Below are 19,853 nucleotides of genomic sequence, written 5' to 3' on the forward strand. Positions count from 1 at the left end.
CCTTAAAGAAAAGGAAACTATTGCTATCTATGCTTTTTCTCCTTTTCTCTTTCAGTTCTTCTAATGGTAATAGTTTTTATCACTGCGAAGTGACCTTTGTAATCATTGCTGGATGATTAATCTTTAACTGGGTAATTTTTAAAGCAATATTTTACACACACTTGTAATGTGTGATACCGTGGGGTTTTGTAGCACAGCACCAGTCATTTTGAGGCAGGAAGGCCCTTCACCCCATGTTTCCAGGGCTGCTGCTCTGTGTAGAAACCCAAATAGTTGCTTTAGTTTCCCTAGGCAGATGCTAAAATGCCCTCAGAACTTTATTTGCATATAGATTATAGTGCCAGCTGCGTGTAGTCATGTATAGGAAGAGCTAACTGCTGCTTCATTTATAACTTTTTAATTAAAAAATGTTTCTCAGTTTTCAGGATTCCAGTTCTGTTTCATTTAATGCTGCTATAGTGTGTACAGTGATGGTATTTCTGTGAGGTACCAGCTGCTATGACTAGGCAGTCCTTGGAAAACACGAATGAAAGGGGATCACAAGCATTAGCTGCTGACTCAGGGAGAAGTCACATGCAGAAGGAAGTGGAGATGAGCAGCAAAGTTCTTCAAATATCTTTGAATTGCTGCTTGGGACACCAATGCTAGTAGTGGGGAGGGAAGGTGGAAAAAGCTTTTTTCTGACTCTGAATTTTGTTTGAATTCTCCTGTGTCACATAGGTGTTGTGTTGTTGTGTCGCAGCTGTGCATTCACAATTACACCGTGAGCCTGAGTCATACCAATGAACCCATGAGAGACAGGTTTTTTGTACAACGGGAGCCCGTGCCTCCGTTGTCTTACTTTGTTTAACAGCCATCATGGGTACCATAAACAGGGGATTTTACACTATGCAATAAATTTAAGTTCTGCTTTGATAAAGAAAATGCAGGGTTGGGAATGGAAGCACTTGTTTAATCTCACTTCACTAGAAGTAAATGCATTAGACTTGATCCAAAACTGCTTTAAGAACCATTCAGCAGTTAAATTATTATATGGCAGCTCCAGCTCTTCCAAATAATAAAAGCATCTATTCACCTTTGGATATTATACAATGCATGTTTTATATATAATGCTCAGGTTTGCATATTAAAAGGAAGAGATGTTTCTTACACTTTCTTTTAAAATCTGCAACATGTGATTTAAAAATGAGTTGGTACCAGTTGGGCGGGGATCAGTAAGTGCTGTTAGTAAAGCAGTAGCTTTTGTAGGTGGCACTCTTGCCATCCTTACCTTACCCTTGGGTATTTCAGTTGTTGTATAAACTTTATTAACTCCATGAAAGGCGCTGTTCAGATCTGGAGGTATTTTCTTACCCATTGTTTTGCAAAAGATCAATAGCTGAAGAATTCCCTGTAGTTCTATGGCAAGCGCTTTTACACTTTAAGGCTCATGTTTGCTTTCCAGAGAAGGTACAGAAGAAGTGTGTATTTGTAACGAGCATCTGATCGTGGACCTACTTTTCTGAGTTACCTTTTGCAGATTCTAAATAACAGAAGGAGCTGACTAGAGCAGGGTCCCTCTCTTCATGGTGTGTTGCAGTGCTGTCACATAGTCATGTGTTAGTGTGCTTTGCTTTGAAATCCAGAGGGTTTCAGTAGCTCTGAAATGCCTTGTGCAAACAGCAACAGGAAAAACACCAGAGACTACTGAAAGGGTTATGGAGAAGGAAAAATGCTGGAGGCATCCTGCCCAAGCCTCACTTTGACTTGGGCAGGATGGAACTGGAAGCAAAATGTGTCTTGACATCTGTGGGAGGTGAGGATCATTTCTCCAAGAGGTCAGTACAGGTGTCAAAAGGAAATGTAAAGTGCTTGAATGGCTCACAGCTGTGGCTGGATCGTGCAGCATCCTTGGGGAGAGCTGGAGACGAAGCAGGTCCCTCAGAGTGCAGGAACTCAAGTGGGAGCTGGCACTGCTGCCTTGCACAGAAGCAAAGTAACAGATGACAGAGTGATTGGTGGCTCTTTGAGAGGCCTCTGCTCCACTGAGTTTATTCTGGCATGTTTCTTCTCTAACTTGGAGAAGAAAAATAAAATGTGATGTGTCAGGCTGGAGCTGCACAGTGCTGGGCTCCTGCTTGCAGGCAGGGTTTTGCCTTCCTGCGCTCTCCTCGTGTATGGTGTCCATTCCATCTGTGGTCCTTGAAACAGTTTAAACTGGTGCTGTGGTTGAGGGACGTGTTCTGGCTGTCCCTGCTTCCTTATTCTTCTTCCTTGTCTCTAAGGATATGTGGTAGAAAATTAGGAACTGGTATGGAGTTAAAGGTAACAGCTTTTTTGTTGGATTACTTTTATTTTTGTTAAAGCTCAGGTGGATCTCCTGGTTTGGTTTGTCAAGTAATGGTGGAAGGGGAAACAACTTCCCGTGCTCTCTTTTGCAGTGGTGCTGTTGAACCATCGTATTTCCTTCTGTACTGATGCTAGTTATTCATGGCTAACTTGAAACAGGGGAGGGGTCAGAAGAAGAGGGAAGGTACTTTCTGACGTGTAGGGGGGACTTGATGTGTGTACACTGGTACAGTGACCTTTGGTAGCTCCTGTTTGCAGACATCCCCGTTTCCCTTTCCCTGTCAGGTGTCCTGACTTGACAGCTCATGGGGAGAGCCTTAGCTGCTGTGGATCGGGGTTTCACATCTTGCAGTGTGCTGCTCTTGCATGTGCCAGGCCTGTGCATTAGCTCAGGGAATCCCCAGGGATGGAGAGCCTCGTGTTGTTGCTCTCCTGTGCAAATCAAGGTATTTCTGCACGCTGGTTCTGAGATGTGTCCTCTCAGCTCCAGAGGGGGAAAAACCCAAAAGCCCCCGCAACTTTTTAGAATAATATTGATATAAATGTGTTCTGCCCTGCTTCATCTCCTCCCTTGCACAGTAGAACTTTTTGCGCTTGTGCAGTAAACCACATCTGTAAAATGGGACAAACTTTAAAAACAACATTTTCCTCACAAAGTGAATTTTAAGCTGGATTGGTTTTCTCCTGTGTTTTAGCATATAGTCTGTAGAGTAGGAGTATGTTCTAGGGGTAAAAAAAAAAAAAAAAAAAGAGGGATGGGAACTGCTGTGGAAAAAGCAACATCGTACTGTGCCTGATTGGGGCTGCACTTCTCTGCCTGGGTAGAGGCAATGGAAGTTCACATTCCCTGTGAATTCTGATAGTGGAACAAAGTTTAGGGGGTGCTGCTTGTAGTAGAAGGTCTTCCTCTTGGAGGAAGCAACCATGATTCCTGACAGACTTGGGACAAATGGAAAAGCTAACAGTGGGAAAGTGATTACAGAGTGTTTGCTCCCACGACAACTGTGATATGGAACTAATGGCTGTGGCAGAAACTTTACAGATATCTGGTGGGTAGCTAAATGAAAGTGCAGGATTACCTGAAATGTCAGATCTTCTTGTCTGCCAGTATACAGCTTCTCTAAACACGAGTTGCGCTGATTTAACTGCAGTTGCTTAAACAAGCAAACCCCATTGATCCTAGATTGATCTGCTCTCCTAAAAAAAGAGTAACCCTTGCCCTTCTTATGTGGCTATTTTTACACTAAATATACAACAGATTAAATTGAATTATCTGTATAGCTTTGTCACTGAAGTGCTGAGTGTTAGAATTCATCCTGGTATTCCTTGTCCAGAAGCACGGGACAGTGTTGGTGAGCACTGCAGCTGTGCTTGGAATGATGCTGTAAAGGGATGTAACAGCCACTCTGCACTGAGGCCTTTCTTCTGCTAGCCTTACTAAAAAAACCAAAAAACATTCCCGAAAACTGAGTGAAAGATAATGGTGTCTATCATGAAAAAACCTGCTAGTTCAGTGTAAATATGTTGCCAACAGGTGGTTATTTTTAATACATGCTATTTGTGCTCTAAATTTATTGTTAAAATATTTTTGTCATCTAAACCCTGACTGTTCTTAGCTGAGCAGATTTCAGGTTAAAAACAGTCGTGAAACTGAGTGTTCATAGGACTGTAATGTAATTTTGTGTTACTAGATCTTTTCTGACCTGTTTTAATGCTTCATGAAGTGGTGGTTATATGTCTAATTGCACAGCACAGAGAAAATAGCATTGTGTTGAAATATTGCATAAAACTTGAGTGTTATGTGACATTTTGTACTGGAAATAGTACTGTAGGTACTCATTCATAACAAGATTTGCAAGTTTCTCTCTGCCAGGGCGGGGGGTTGGCCTGCCTGTGTGTGTGCTGCCTCAAATGAGGGAGGTTTTTTTTTCTCTTCTTCTTGTCCTCTTCCTCCTCCTCCTCTTTTGGCTGCTTGTGACCAAACATCAGCGCAATTGGCAAGAGCTTGCTCTTGAAACATACCTTAGTTTGAAGTTGCTTTTTCTGACTATGCACAGCTGTGGATCTTCACTTGAGACTTTCAGAGCTCTCCTGCCAGCCAGGTGTTAAGCTGGTTAAAAACAGACTTGTCTGAGCGTGGGTGTGTGTCTCAGCGTGGGTGTGAATGCATTTGGATTTCTCTGGAGCAGTTGAGACTAGGACCTGATTGTGACCTGGGGGACCCAGTGTCACCTGGGTGGGCATTCCTGATTGTATGGGGGATGGAGGCACAGAAGGGCTGCTGGGATGGTGCAGGAGGTGCTCAGAGCTGTAATGTGGGAAGTTTTATGCATATGCCTACTCTGAAGTGTTAATCTGTCTGCACACCACAGTCTCATGATGTCCAGGGCTTGGAGCCTTCTGCCTGAGCCCAGCTCCTCCCTTTTTCATTTAATGATGGCTGGAAGAAAAATAATCAAGTGTGCTGGAAGAGAAACATTAATTAACTTTTAATTTAGATCTAACGCATGTTGCTTAGTGTACTGCATGAGTGTGCAGTATCTGTCGTGTTATAGAGAGGGTGATGCATTGAAGAAACAAGGAAAAGCCTCAGGTCGGAATGGGAAGATGGGGTTTTAACTCTGTGGATGGGTTTTATATCTTGATTAAAAGCTGCAGATGTGTGATAAGTCACTTTTGTATCCATTTTGCATCTGAAATTACTTTCTCTGTAACTTGGTTTGTATCTGTTTTCTCTTAAGCCAAACTTGCAAGGCGAAGTCAGGAGAGAGAGAATCTCGGCATGCTGGTCTGGTCACCTAACCAGAATCTGTCTGAAGCAAAATGTAAGTCTGTTCAACTACTTTTATTCCCTTCTTTCCTTCCATGTATCACTTCAAGAATGCAAAGTTGCCAGTTTTGGTAGAGAGGTTATGTCTGTGACCTTTCCATTATGAATTGAAATTAATTTGAAAAAAGAAAAGCTTACGAAGCAATCCCCCAGATGATCATTGTTCTCCACTGGGTAGCTGCTCAGTGTCAAATCCACGGGTGCGGGGAAAGCAAGAGAAATGTGACACACATTATTCCTAGATACGAATTCCTTAAGATACTCATCCGCAGGCCTACACAATCTGCTTTGTTTGCTGTTGGTGCTGTAGAAGACAACAGATATAACTGGGGAGAGCAAAATGAAAAGTATTGGGAGGGGTGGGAGGCCCGCAAAATATTTGGTAATTAGCAGTACCTTTTCCTCCACAAAGACAAATCCACATCTGGAGCCCATGGAGGTTTTAAATGCCAGAACAATTGCAGTGCCTTGGAATTCCACGTGAGGGCAATTAACAGCACTCTGTGTGTGTCTGGGAACAAGTCTCAGTGCTGCTGCCAGATGGCAGAACTAGTGTTTGAAAGGCTTGTCTAGCTACAGTTCTCCTCATGAATAAGCAGGACTCCTTGATTAAAGGGCTGCTGTTTGAATGCAGTAACTAAACCTAAGTGCTTTTGGGGGAGGGAGCTGAAAAGAGCTAATTTTGACTTTGTGCTTATACCTTGGCTTTTTTTTATCCTTTCTGATTCTGGGACCAAGAATGAGATTCATGCATTCCTGTTTCTCTGCAGTTTCTGTGGTGGCACTATTAAGTAAATCCCCTAGACCCAAGGACTAGGATGCATCATAAGGCACATGTGAAGATGTAGTGGCATTTGCAAATTAAGGCAGCAGAGATTGTGCACAGACCGGCTCTGTCCTGAAAGGCCTGTGCTCTGCCCTTGGGCATTTGTTCCACGGAGCAAGTTGCCCCTTAAATTATGGAAGGGTGATGGTACTGTGATCTGCAGATAAAAAGGACTTTGTAAGGATCATGTTTGCCTTCTCTCCTAGTCTGCTTCCTGCTGGCTATTCGATGCTGAAATAAATATGATGAGGAGAGGAATGTATTTGACAGTTATCTACAGCTAGAAACCTCCCAAAAGGTATAACAGCAAGAAATAGTTGCCGCCACCAAAAGGAATGACTATTCATGGGTTGTCTGTGACACAGGATTCCTGTAGCTGCCTCTCAAGTCTGAATGTCTTCTGAATCCCAGCTCAGCTTTGGAACCTTTAACTCCTGCCTGATAGGAAACAGATTTCTTGAAGAGGAAAGAGAATGGAGGAGGGAAAAGAAGATATGTGGAATTGAGTAAAATAATCCGTAACTGAGTATTCTGTGGTAATTGGCGCAAAAATATACTCATAGACCATAAAGAGGATATAATATTGGCTAAGAAGAGATCATGAACATAAGAGGTAATTTAAAAAGTAATATGACATTGATAAATAAAAACTAGGTGGCAGTTGTCTGTTAGTAAAGTAAAAAAGTTGGGGGGAAAAAATGTGAATACAGGAGGAAGGGCAAGAAGGAATTTCTCAAAATACTGAAAATTTTAGTAAGAGTATAAACTCATCAGTGAGTTCACCTTCCAAAAGAGGTACAGCAAAAAAATGACAAAATTTCATATGGAGTTTGGGGAGGTGAAGTATGAGGCTGTTGCACCATACATGGCACAAAAAATACCTCCCAGGTGCCTGATTGATGCAGAGGGATGGAGTTAGGAAATTAAGCATCTAGTAGTAGTAGTAGTAGTAAAAATCCAAAGGAGCATTGTGAGAGTTGGTTGAGGGGACCTTGGGGTGGCAGATTGGGAAGAGGGCAGCTGTGCAGGGAATGAAAGAACAGAGTGGGGGGCTGGTTGGTCATAGCTTTGTTTTGTGTCAGTGTGAGCTGATCCTTTTGAAAGGAATCAGATATTCCTCTCTCTATTTGGCATTTCTTAAAAATGAACTGTGAAAAACAAATCCTGCTGAAGGTAGGTGCTTTTGTTTTTTTGAGACTAAAAATGGATTGATTGGTAGAAATAAGTTTATTGCTCTGATGTATTCAAGAGAGCTGTTAGGCACTGATTGCATGAGAGCATGATTCAGTCCCCCTTCCTTGCAAAAGATGGGAACTTCCTCCAAAACACCAGTGCTCTGCAGTGACTGTAGAGCACTTACTAAATGTATCACAAGCAGAGTTCCCTAATCTGCTTCATGGTTTATGATGAAAGAACATCAGGGGACAGGAGGTCTCTCCAGTGACTCAAGTTCACTGACAAGTCTTGGCATCATTGATAGTGAATCCTAATTAAATGACGTCCATGGGGATGTGTGAGAGGACTGATGATGATCAACATTTCCATCAGTGATGTGGGAATTGATATGTAATTGTGGATGAGCCATAGACTGACAGGATGGTAAATAAAATTAATGCTACTGACAATCTTATAGAGTGCTTTGGGTCTTTTCCTAACTTGGACTGCTGCCAATGCGATGAGTTCTTAATGACCCAACTGCAGGGTTATGAATCTCAGTACTGAGATCTCTGGCCTTCTACATCAGCCTGATGTTTGGAAAGAAATAGTTTAGAGAGCAGTCTTGGGGAAACAGTGGGCAGGTAATTCAGCAAAGCTTCCCAGTGTCCTGCTTGACCCAGAAGATGATGTGGGTGTAAAGAGTGAGGTAGTCACTGGAACAGTGTGCTGCCTCTCCACCCAGCAGCATTCAGGGGAATGAACCTTGGCTTCAGTGCTTAAAAACTGAGAAAAGGATGGAGACAGGAGCTACTGAAACGATTTGGAAACAGAAGATGAGGCAAATTCCATCTGTTTAGCTTACTGAAAAGAGACTGAGAGGGGACTATTGTCAATTACTCTCTCAAAGAGAAATTTTGACATAAGAGACACACATAATACAAATAGATGGCTGCAAAATAAGCCCACACAGACTGAAATGAAATGTCCGAGTGCGTGGAGGTTTTTTTGGTGATTGACTACTGGCAGTTATCCAGGGAAGTGATGGATTCGTGCATTTCTTTATGCCTTTTTAAACCATGGGTTTTTGTGATGTGTGTTATCCTTTGTGGGGGAGTTAATTCATTGGCAGTGTGAAATTGCAAAGTGGAAGGAGCTGTGGTCTCCAGGAGGTTGTTGTAGCCCCTTGGGCTGTATGTCTGTGAGTCCCAGCTAGCATATCCATTTTAATACTGCTGTTCAGGCTGAAGTGTGGATGAACAAATCAGCAGCACATTGGTACCTGGGATGACTTTTGTTTGTACTCCAAAACCTTTAATCCATCCTATGCCTGTAAGTCACAGGACTCTTCTCTGTTCCTATGGCTGGGGCTCAGCGTAAAGATGGAAGTAGTGCAGCACATGTTAGCTCTTCCTTAGAGTGAGCTGTAGCTCTTGTGAGCAGGAGAGTTCTGTGCAAAGAGTGGAACTTGAGCAACCCACCCTTGTTAAAGGGGAATCTGTGCTAAAAAACACTGAGCAGATCTGTGGCAATGCTCAGTACGCCTGGTGGGTTTGACAGAGGGATGGCCAAACTGTTGGGATGTTGTGGGAGGGTCTCCTGTAAGCTGCTGAAATGAATCCTGGAAAGACCAGTGTGTCAGCCAAGACCTGGTAAATATCTTCATACCTGATGCTCCAGGCTCACACAATTAGTTAAAAGCTTGTTTGGGTCTCATGCATCCTGTGTGTTGAAGAAATGTTTTAATCACACTGGAGAAACCTTTTACCTGGATGTCATGAAGTGATGGATGTAATAGAGAAGATGAAAACAAAAGTATGTGTTGGCACATTGCTGATTTTTTTTATCCTGTGCCTTGTTAACCATTAATCCTGGATACAAACCACTTACTGCATTGCCCATATTAATACCAAAGTTGAATGCTGCCAGCGTGGTTCAGCCGACTTCTGTCTTTGAGGGGTCACTTGCATAGCAGTGCCACCATAGCAGTCACAAAGCCCAAAACTAGGAGTTTGTCCTGTCTCTTTTGAAGAAGAAAGAAAGAAAGAAATGTCACTGTGCAGTAACTGAACATTTGGACTTAAAATAGCTGTGCTCCCCTTCTAGTTCTGCTCCAAATACCCTGTGCTGTGGCTGGGGTCACACCTCTCACAGAGAACTTGCTCTCGAAGTGAGACTCCCGAGAGGCTCTGTGGACTTGGTGCTATGGAGAGCAGCTGTTCTGGCTGTGCTGGGACTCTGTCACAGAGGGTGGGGAACGACATGGGAGGAAGAATGATGCCTTGAGCAAGGTGACATTGAGGAGCAGGAACAGATAGGTGGAAGACAGGCATCTGCTCTCTTGGAGTGGCACGTGGTGAAGGAGGAGGGGAAATAGTGAAAAATGCATTGTAATGATGCTGTGGAAACCCTGCACAGAATCGAGCTGGGCCAGCATGAAGCTATTAATAAAACAGCAGTGTCTCTCTCTGTGCCAAGTGCGCCAGTGAGTGGAACCAAAAAAATGACTTTGGGTTGGTTTAGAAATGAGCAAGTGTTGGCATGCAGCAGCTGCCCAGGAGCAAGGCATGTACACCGGACGAGAGGGTAGGATGTGATTATTGATTTTATGCATCTGCAGTTCAAAGGTGAACTACAAGAAGGAAAGATGTATTGTTTTGGTAGTGTTAAGCTCTGCTTTGAAAGTATTTTTTCTTCTCTCTTCCTGACAGAATATGTGTGCTGCTAGATGGAAGTTTTGTTTTCTCACTGATATCTTGGTGGATATCTCCAGTGGATTTACAGTTTATGGGGTGTCACTGAGCAGGTACACACTCTTCCTAATACCCGTGGGACACTGGATCATGGATGGCAGCTGGATCTTCTGGTCTTGCAGTGCTGCTTCTGTTTGACCTGATGGTTGACTGGTGTTGCCAACGTCGACGTTCACCAGTCCCTTCCTCTTTTGAGGCTGCTGCTGGCTCCCTGCATTAAATTATGCCTGCCTTGGTGCACATGGAGGGAATTCAGATATCCTCCTTCCTTCTGTGGAGGGGAAATAGAAAGACCCAGGAGACATGGGGACAGAGAAATTCCAGAATTAGGTGAAACAGCTGAGTGCTCCAACACCCTCCTAATGTGCTTGGCCAAACCCTCTGGCTGTGGGGAAAGGGAGCAGTCCCTAAATGTGCTGCAAAACCTGATGCTGGGAAGGCAGTAATGTGCCAGCTGAGGCTCTGATGGAGGAAGAAGTGCTGGTTGCTATGGTTACTAAAGATATTAACCCTGTGGTGTTTGAATGGGCAAGGTTTAGTTAACTGTGCCACAGGCTGGGTAACTGTTCGGGAGCATGTGGTGCTCCACCCTAAGAAGTTACGAGTTGGCATTCAGGATTTCAAAAGCCCATGTCCCAACCACGTTTTGAAGTATGCCCTGGTCCTTAGTGTGTTAGCAGCCTTCTTAAGGTGCGAGTGAGTTTTGGTAGCTCTTTTCAGTCTTCTGTTGTGATGGTGAATGCCAAAATTTCTGAGGGCAGGTTGCAGGTTTAAGTGGCCAGAGTCTGTCTCCAGCTTTAGTTCATGGACTCTGGATTACTCTTCAGATTTTCTTCTAAAGGGAATGTTGAGCAAGCTTGGAAATATGTTTTTTCTCTTTTCTAATTTAAAATGACTATCAGAATAAAGGAAATGAAAATGTCTTCTAAGGTAACTGCATGTGTCTGATCATGATTTGTGTGGCTGGTCTCTGTTTTCAGTGTGTAGCTGAGCCATAGCTGTTTTAAGAAGAGCTTCTGTTTGGACACAGCCTTTCCCCCTTGGCTTACTTATTTTGTCCTGTGAATTCTGTGGACATTCTACTCCATCACTATCGTCATTAGCTGTCATTTTCCATGGGGTGTAGAGTGCCCTAGCATTAAATAAATGTGAGCAGAGAACCACAAATGGGAGAGTGTAGACTGGGGAAAGCATTGATCTTAAAATCTCCCTTTTAGAAAATAAAGCCCCTATTTAACAGGATGCATTTAAAATGGAAGGGAATATTGCTTCAGAGATACTTGAGAGTCACGTCCTCCCCAGCACACAGGCACCCTTCCTCAGGCAGCAGCAGTGAGGCAGAGGATGTAGTCTGGTATGTACTCAGCTTCAGAAAAGCTGCTTTTTAAGTCCCATCTCTCCATCATGCCCTAAGCAGGATCCTTGAAACCGTTGAAATTGTGGTTTTATTTTGAGTCGCCTCTCCCCTTCATCCCCTATCATGACCTGGTTTATGACTCCACAAAAGGTTGTGTTGATACTCAGTAAGAGTGCAGCCACCTTAGCCAGGGATGGGAGAGTAGGAGCTGCTTAGGCTTTGCTATCAGAGAGAAAAAAGTATTGTTGAACTCTTAGGTGAGCTTATACTTGGGGATTTTTGTTGGCTGGCTAAGTGCTTTGGGAGGTTGTGAAGGAAGGAGCGTATATATTGTGCTTCTCCTGTTTGGGATTTTTCTGCTTGTTTGTGTCCAAGGTTTTACTTGTTGAGGCATTGGTTTCCTTTTTTTTGGAGTAGTAGAAGTATGAGTTCTAAAAAAAGAGCTGCTAAGTCTCTAAGGGGTGGACTTCAGGAGTTGTGATTGTCTCCTGAAGGTAGGTGCTGACCTTTTGTTGCTCAAGTGAGGATAACAAAAAAATCCAAACTTAGGTTTGTGCTGTTTGTGTATGCTCCTTACCTAGAAATACGGGTTTGTTGTCTGTCCTAGTGACAGCACAAAGGATTAATGTAAAAGCAGAATTGGGTTTATGTTTATCCCTAATCCAAATTTCATACTATGCAGCAAACCTGGCAGCTGTGAAGCTTGGATGTAAATACAGTAGCTGGAGAATGCAACTCCATGAATTCAGAAGTGAAAGAATTAGTGTTTAATTTAAGATTCTGCTTGAATTTATCTGTAGAAATAATAGTCACGGCCACTTTTCCCAGCAGCTGCAGTTGCTGCACTTCAGAAAATGCTCAAAAGACAAAGGTGAAGGCGTGCAATTTGTCATTTTAGCTAAGGCGACTTCCGATGCTTATAGTAGCAATATTGTGAATAGCAAAAAGAAGATAACCAGCGTTCAAAGGCTATGGGTGTATCCCTGAAATGGCTGAGTTGCCTCAAACTTAGCTGCAGTTTCCCCTTTGTTTGTCATCTGCTGTTCTAGTTGCTGTTGCAACGCTGTGTGGAAATCTCAGAGCAGTTCTTTCATCATTATTGCTGCAGGTTGATATTTCTGGATCCTGAATGCATATTTAAATTAAGATGAATTTTTAACCCTTTCACAGTAGTGGAGTCAGGAAAGCAATTTAATTTGAGGGAACTAGGGTGTGTATTTGGATGGATTTTAACAAAGATACACTGGATTGTGGTGTTGTGTTTCGTTTTGTTGTTTGGTTTGGGTTTTTTTTTTCCAAAGCCTACAAACGAAAAAAAGCCTGAAGAAGAAGAGAATGTGTTAGAGAGTATCCAGGAAAAGGATGTCTTATCTAAGGTAGCTGTGTTATCCTGGAGGAATTTTTGCTGCTGTGCTGGGAGGGGAGAGGTAGTCACCAGTTTCTTCATGTGCCTTGTTCTCTCCTGCCACCTGTTTGTTCCTCCTTTTCACTGCAGTGTGATCCAGGCCTTCTCTGAGTGCGTCAAGATGACCCACTTTGAAAATGCCGACTTGCCACTACTGTGGGATTGAACTGGTGCTGGCGTTCGGAAGAAGCTTTTTTCCTAAGAGGAGTTTAGAGACAGGATGATGTGGATGTAATGGAGTGATGATAGCTGTGTTAAGAGTTACCCTGGCAGTGAGCCTTGATCTGAAATACGCTTGGGAGCAGCTTTAGCCAGCCTGATCAGCACTGCACGAGTTGTAGGACCTGTATGACGAGAACTAGGAGGCTGCAGCTGCTTCATGCTGCTTGGCCCAGCCCTGGGACGGGCTGAGTGTTCCCCAGTCTTGCTGGGAATGGTAGGCTTAAGGCATTTCAGAGGACTAGGTTGTTTTTTCTGGTCTCTTGTCTCTTAATGGTAGTTGAGATTAAAAAATAAGAAGGGTCAGGGAACTGAGGGTAGTAACTTTCTGTGTTCTTTTTTAAATTTTTTTTTCATTAGAGCAAAGTTATTCAGCACGTACATATTTATAGGTTTGTGATAGAAGCTGTGCATAGGCAGGGAGGAGCTCTTGTGGGAGATGCCTCCACTGAGGAATGCTTGAGGAGGTCATAGCCATAACAGCTTGTTACGATGAGTTCATATGCTACCTTTACAGACCTGCTAGTTCAGGAGGCAAAGCAGCTAGGCTTTCTCCAGGATGTGTGCCAGAGCTTCCCTCATCATTATGTGTTTGCTGTGGCATTATTTGCTCTAATTAGGAACCACTCCTACTACTTAATTTTCCTGTACTCTTACTTTTGCCCTCTATGTTAAGTTACTTCCCTGTTCATGTGCTTCTTGTGCAAATTCATATTATGGTAGGGTTGCAGTGAATTTTCTAGCACTACAAGGATTAGTGGTAATACATAACTTCGCAGGAAGGACTGGGTTTCTAACTCCTGGCTAAAAGCCATGACTACCTACCAACTGATATTCCAGGGTCTATTTAGTAACATCGGTTTATCATAGGCTTTTCCACAGAGTCTCTTGAAGGCTGAGAGCCTGTATGTAGTCTATGTTTCAGCATGTGCTGTAAGACTCTGTAACTTGATTTTTTTCTAAATCAACTTAATTTGACAGGTATGTTAATTCCTTAATATCTGTCAACATAACACGAATGCTTTGGTTTAGAGGCTACTGTAAGGATGATGTTATCCAAGACCTGGCTGTGGAACCTTGCTGTCTTTCTTCATGGACTTCTTGGAGAGGTCAGGCACATCTTTGCACCTCTTCTTCTTCTAAGCCTATAGGAAGTAAATAAGTGCAAGAATAGATGCTCTGAGTGTTAGTGTCTCCCAAAGGCTGACCTGTCTGTAGTGGGGTGATCAGCATCTGCTGAGGGCAGCAGCTGTGTGACTCAGACTTGCCTCTTTCCTCCTGCTGACTGCTGTCTTGCCCAATGCTTCCTTTTCTGCTCAAGTGACATCCCTCAAGGAGGTTTGCTTTTGTGTCAAATGTAAAGAGAGTCAGCGTGGCTTCTCCTTTCTTGTCACAGGCCTTATTATCAGTAACAATAATAATGAGCTGTAATTTAACCTGGTGGTTATTCTGTTCCCGCACACCCCTTGTGTGTGCGCCCTCATGCTGCACAAGGACCCTGTGTTGCAGAGAAGTGGAGTTGCACATGCTGTTTAGGAAGCCTGGCTCTCATACAGGGCTTTCATTAGTCTGCATTCCTACAACAACAGAGAATATAATAGTTCTGGTTTTTAGGAGCTTTCAGAACCATTTTGAGGTTGGAAAATGGACCTTGTGGAAGGTTTCACCCTCTTTTGAGTGTTTTCAGTCTGGATAGTCCTTGGTGGCTTCTGAAGCTGGTTGGCAGCAGGCTGCTTGGTGAAGCTTTGTGGTATTCTCACTGACTGTTTTGCAGACCAAGAATTTCAATGTATAAAGCATGATGTGGATGAAGAGTTGAGAATGGTCCTAGGCAGGGTACTGAAGCCTTGTATTGGACAAGGCTCCTGACTCCATGGTCTCCCGTACTGATTCTGTCATTAGTGTGTATCAAAATGGGTTTTGTTGTTTTTTTCAAATTAGCAGGTATGGCTTTTGGAAAGCATTCACAGGATCAGGCATTCTCAAGGATTGAGAATGATAATTTCCGTATGAAAGTCTGTGCAAAGGCAGTTTCTTCTAACACAAGTTAGCATCCCCTGCACTGAACAATATGATGAATTTTTTTTAAAAAATAATCTACTTCTTGTCGCAACTGTATTGATAATGTTGCTACTTGAGTTACTTGGGTGTGTTGCTGCCTGTAGTTGAAGTGTATAATCCAAGGCTGTAACCTCCCAGTAGAGTAAACTCAAGCCATGGTTTGACAGAAGAATAAATCTGGCTTTAGGGCTTCTTGGACTGAATTGAGATGAATAATGCAAAGAGCTGTTTTGTCATAAATTCATTTTGTTGTTTAGGTGTTTGCTGTGTGCATTTGTCGTGTCTGTAACTTCTCATTCTGTTGTGGAAGGCCATACATGGGAATGAGTGTTTTCTCCCTGCCGGAAGCTAATGTGTGCTGGGTTTGTGTTCTCACATGGGCTTTCAACCCAATATCAGTTGCTCTGATAATGACATTTAATGCGGTTCAGTGTCTGTGTCTGATTTAGGATCAGGCTTGCAGTGCTAAATGATAGCCATGCTCAGATTCCATATGGTCACAGTTTACGTCCTCGGGTGATCCCATTTGGTTCTCCCTGTTCTGTGCTAGGTCCCATAGACAGTATTTCCTATTTGCTACTGCCCTGTCAGATCTCTCTCATCCTTTTCTGTAGTACATCCAGCAACATCTGGGTTTGTGGTACTCAGGGCTCTGTAGATATTCAAACCTGTGCCATCCCTCCAGTGAAGTGGTGTTTAGTGCTATGACAGGCAAATTTCTGACTGAAGGTTGAATGTGATGGATGTATAAAAAGCAGTCTTTCTTCCCAGAGGATCCTCTGTGGATGTCCTTACCATGGGCATCCACATGGCCTTTCTGAAGGAGAACAGCAGCATCAGAGAGCATCAGCCGTCTGGCTTTCCTTATGGTAATCCTCATTAACACACTGCCCCATGTATATACACAGTGTCTTGAGACTTTTCATGGTGTGATGGTGTCAGCTGAGGGTGCAACTTCAGGGATGAACATATGTTGGTAAAGGCTTTAAAAGTTACAAGTATACTAGCAAAACGCCTTTCCTGGTAGAGAGTTTAATATAGTTTTGGCAAGCCACAAAATCTGTGCTAATTTGTCAGTACACCAGTGGCTGTAGTGCAGCTTTCTAGCTGGTAGAGCAAAATCTAAAGGCAGGTGAGTGGGGTCTTTAACCATCACTGAGGTTTCAACTTTGAACTTGTCCTTAGATGCAGGCCATGCAAAGAGCAGTATTAAAAATAATAAAAAGGGAGGTAGGAAATACGGTGTTTCTTTTTAGTTTATTAGTGTGCACTGCTTGGGGACTGACTGCCTGCCTCTGTGTGACAAAAGAAGCTTTTGGTAGGTATTAGGGCTTTTAAAGGGATAAATCTCCCAGCAGTGGGGCACTCCATTTTATTCTTTGATTTATTCTCTCTGAGGCTGCAGTTTCTGTGCTCCAGTTGTGGTTCTGTGAACAACTTTTTCCTCACCAGTGCAAGTTTACGTAGACCTGTTCCTACCCACCTGCTCATCCCTGTCACTGTGCTGTGCTGGGGCAAGGAATGAGTCGCGCTTTTGGCTTGAGCCAGTCTCATTCCTCGCTGAAACTAGGAGGGCTTATCTCTTCTCAGGCTTGTGTAACCTCACAACAAAGGGATTTTTATATGGTACACAACAGTATAAAAAGTACAAAACTGTTTGAGTAGCTTTCTGCTTTGGTGGTGGTCAGCTGATCAGTGCCTTGAATGTCTCCAGAGCTGGTACAGGACAAGGGGGCAACCTGTGTGGGTAGGGCTGGTGATGGGAGGGTCCAGGACTGCCCCTCCTAGGAGGTCAGAGCATCTCCATACTTTCAGCCGCCATTCAGTGCTTGTATGCCTTTAACTGCTGCTTGGCTGAGGAAACTGGTGTGCTGGGGGAGAGTTTTTGGATGGAACAGTTTGCCAGTCTGGTTCCCTGGGATTCCAGGCAAGTGCTTGTGCTCACAAGTGGAAAGAGGTGGATGGAAGATAGGGGTGCTTAGTCTGGTCCTGCTGCCATAGGAGACTTTTAATGCAGTGGCACCCTATGGTCCTTGGTATGTTGACAAGAGATGATGCACAAGTAAATCTGAGCAACAGGGAGGTAAGTGGGTGGGAGGTTGGTAGATACTGTGGTATCCTATGACTCAAGTTATCGTGCCCTGCTGCAACATATTTTCTCTTGCTCCTATTCAAGTAAGCTTCTCCAGGTAAGGTGATTTGTCTTTTGCCTTGCAATTGCATCCAGACTTTATCCTCACCTGCTGCAGCTGCAATGGAGTTGAAGCCTAAATCCTCTTGTGCCTTCAGTTGCTTGAAGTGGTTTTTAAGTAGCCTTTGTGTCTGTGTAACTAGCACTCTCTGTTCCTAGAAATGGTGTTAAAGGAGGCTGTGTGCCTGCCCAGGTGGGTCAGCACAGGACACAAAACACGTCTGTGCTTTGTCTCCTGCTCTTCTCCAGCCTGTTACACGCATCACATCTTATCAAGAAGAGGAAATAGCTTTTCCAAGGCGTAAGAACCTTTTGAGTAGAAACATAGGATAATTAAGGTTAGAAAGACCTCTAAGATGAGGTGAGATTTATTTTCTTTTAAGTGCTTTTGTTCAGGATCTTTGCCTGCTTCCCCCGCTTCCAGTTGCAGCTAACTTTAGGGAGACAATTGAGCAGACTCGTGTGCTTTTGGCAGCTTCCTCTCCCGAGCTGGGACCACGAGGTGGCAGGAGTGTTCCACCGTTGCCGTCAGGGCAGCAGGACAGCAATGCAGCTGCTCATTTTTATAGGCGAGGCGAAAACTGTGCTCGGTTGTTTGCATACCATAATTGTGTTTTGAAATTTGGAAAAGTTTCACGTGTATGTGTCTACATGTCCTTATTTTCTTTATATAGTATTGATTTATTTTGGGTCTTGACTGTCTTCTTTTTATTTATTTATTTATTTATTTATTTTTTGTTCCTATTCTCAGGGGAGATGGAGGGGAGGGAAAGATGTATAGCAACATCCAGAATTCCTTGCAGGTTCCAGCATTGATCAAACCCTGTGAAGCACATTACCGAGGCTGCGAAGGATGCTGCTTTTGTCCTCATTTCACCCTGTTCTGTCAGGGTATTGCATCACATAATATGCAAAGTGTTCAGAACTCCTGCAGTACCGTAGTAATAGGGGTGAACTGAGGTTGCAGCAACAGCTCTACCTCTGCATTCCTGTTGCTTTCTATAGGCTTTAGCACACTTGCTCATGCTGCAAACCTGCCTTGGGGTCACTGAGTTTGCTGAACACAATGTGATCTTTGTGGGGTCATTGAGAAGCAATTTGGGTGGGGGGAGAAATTCTCCAGAAGGACCCACTCAGAGAGATTGTAATGTGACCAAATGGTGATGAGTGGAGTCATTATTTTCAGGCATTTGTCTTTTCAGAGTTCTCCCACCCTCCTGAAATGAATGCTCATGTTTTACATCTCAATTCACTGTTCAAGGATGCAGGACTGAAAATCAGCAATGCAGTTGTTTGCTCTTGTTCCTCCTTCCCTTTGTCAGGCAGGAGGGTCCCCTTTTCTTTTGCCTGTAGTGAGGAATTTTTGCTGAGAGGTGGTTAGCAAAAGGCAAGTCTTTATGAGAAAGATGGCTGGGAACAAGAACACAGAATTCAGGGGGTTAAGGGCACCATTTTGGTCAAACTTCCCTCTCTAGAGGGCTGGGGTGTGAAAGCATCTTTTGTGCTTTCTTTGCCACTCCCTTCCATTTCTCTTATCTCTTTGGCTGTGTTAGTTAGTGCTACACCCAGGGTCCTTCAGTCATCTCTTATTCAGGGGATGTGTTTTAGCATCTGAGCACCCTGTGCCCCTCTTTGCTGGTGACAGTGTATTTGTGAGGCTCTGTTCCTTTGCATCCCTACCTTTTGTGCTGCTCCTGGCTTCCTGAGCATGACTGGCTGTAGGAAGGGGCTCTTTGGGCCAGTGCTCACTCCATTTTGGGTGTGGGGTGGACAGGGGATCCTGCTCACCCCCATGCAGCTAAAAAGCACACAAGAGAAGAAATGTAGCCAAGTAGGTGAAGAAATACCAGTTTATGGTTCTCTTCTCTGTCCCTCCCCCCATCTGGTTTCTACTAGCAACAAGAGCCTTCACAGGAGCAATGCATCTCCTGTGTCACACAACTGTCTCTATTCAAGTATCATTGTATTTTTGTCCTGGTCTGTGTTGAAATATCTTTCTGATGTAGGGAAATGAGTTGGATGGGAGGGGAGGATACTCTTACCTACCCTGTTTGGGGAAAAGTTATTCTGGTAGAAAGAGTGCTTGGTGGTGTATTTTATGCTGGGGGAAATGAGCTGGGATTGCTCTGCTGCTCTTGCTTGTTCTCTTCTGGAAAGCAGCTCAGAGCTGTGCTGGCAAGCTGTCTCTTCAGGTGTAAGCAGGGCTCTGCCCCAGGCTCCTCTGGCTCTGAACTGTGATGTCTAAACAGATTGCTGGGTTACACGCCGATCATGACTGAATGCCACTGAAATGCAGTGAGCAGAATTTCACGTGCCTGCTGCCCTGTGCTTGCTAGAGATGTGGAGGGAAGGCAGAGGTGGAAGAGGACACTTCTTTATCTGGTGTGGCATGTAAAGCATTAAGCTTGTGGCAATTCCAGGCTCTACTGGTATGGGAGACTAAAGGGATCCTGTGACTCAGCTTGTGCCATGCTCTTCCTTCCTTACTTCATATGGAGGGGGATGGTAAAGAGCAATCGGAAGGATTGCTCAGGGGACTGTCATACCTCTCAGATGGTGCATGCATCAAAGCGAGTGAGCTCATAATTAGCCAAGAAATGACGAGCAGAAGGGGCTAGATTGGCAGTAAGCAGGCAGGAAACAAGCCAAGAGGAGAGTACGGTAGTGTACTCCTTGTCTGTCCTTCACTCACAAATGCTCTTTTAGTGTGTAGTAGTATTGCTGTGTG

The 19,853-nt window shown here is 43.8% G+C and overlaps 1 protein-coding gene across 1 annotated transcript in view; it reads left to right on the top strand.

Annotated features, from left to right (window-relative positions):
• The window catches only part of RCOR1 (REST corepressor 1), an 81,710-nt gene that overhangs the window by 34,991 nt on the left and 26,866 nt on the right, over positions 1-19,853 (top strand). Inside the window, exon 3 of the mRNA XM_042047320.1 lies at positions 5,070-5,153. Coding sequence (XP_041903254.1) covers positions 5,070-5,153 — 84 coding nt within the window. The remainder of the gene's footprint in view (positions 1-5,069; positions 5,154-19,853) is intronic.

Source organism: Corvus kubaryi, unplaced genomic scaffold (genome assembly GCF_017639235.1).
Source record: "Corvus kubaryi isolate FWS band 111438036 unplaced genomic scaffold, C.kubaryi_AGA036_p1.0 66, whole genome shotgun sequence".
Taxonomy (NCBI): Eukaryota; Metazoa; Chordata; class Aves; order Passeriformes; family Corvidae; genus Corvus; species Corvus kubaryi.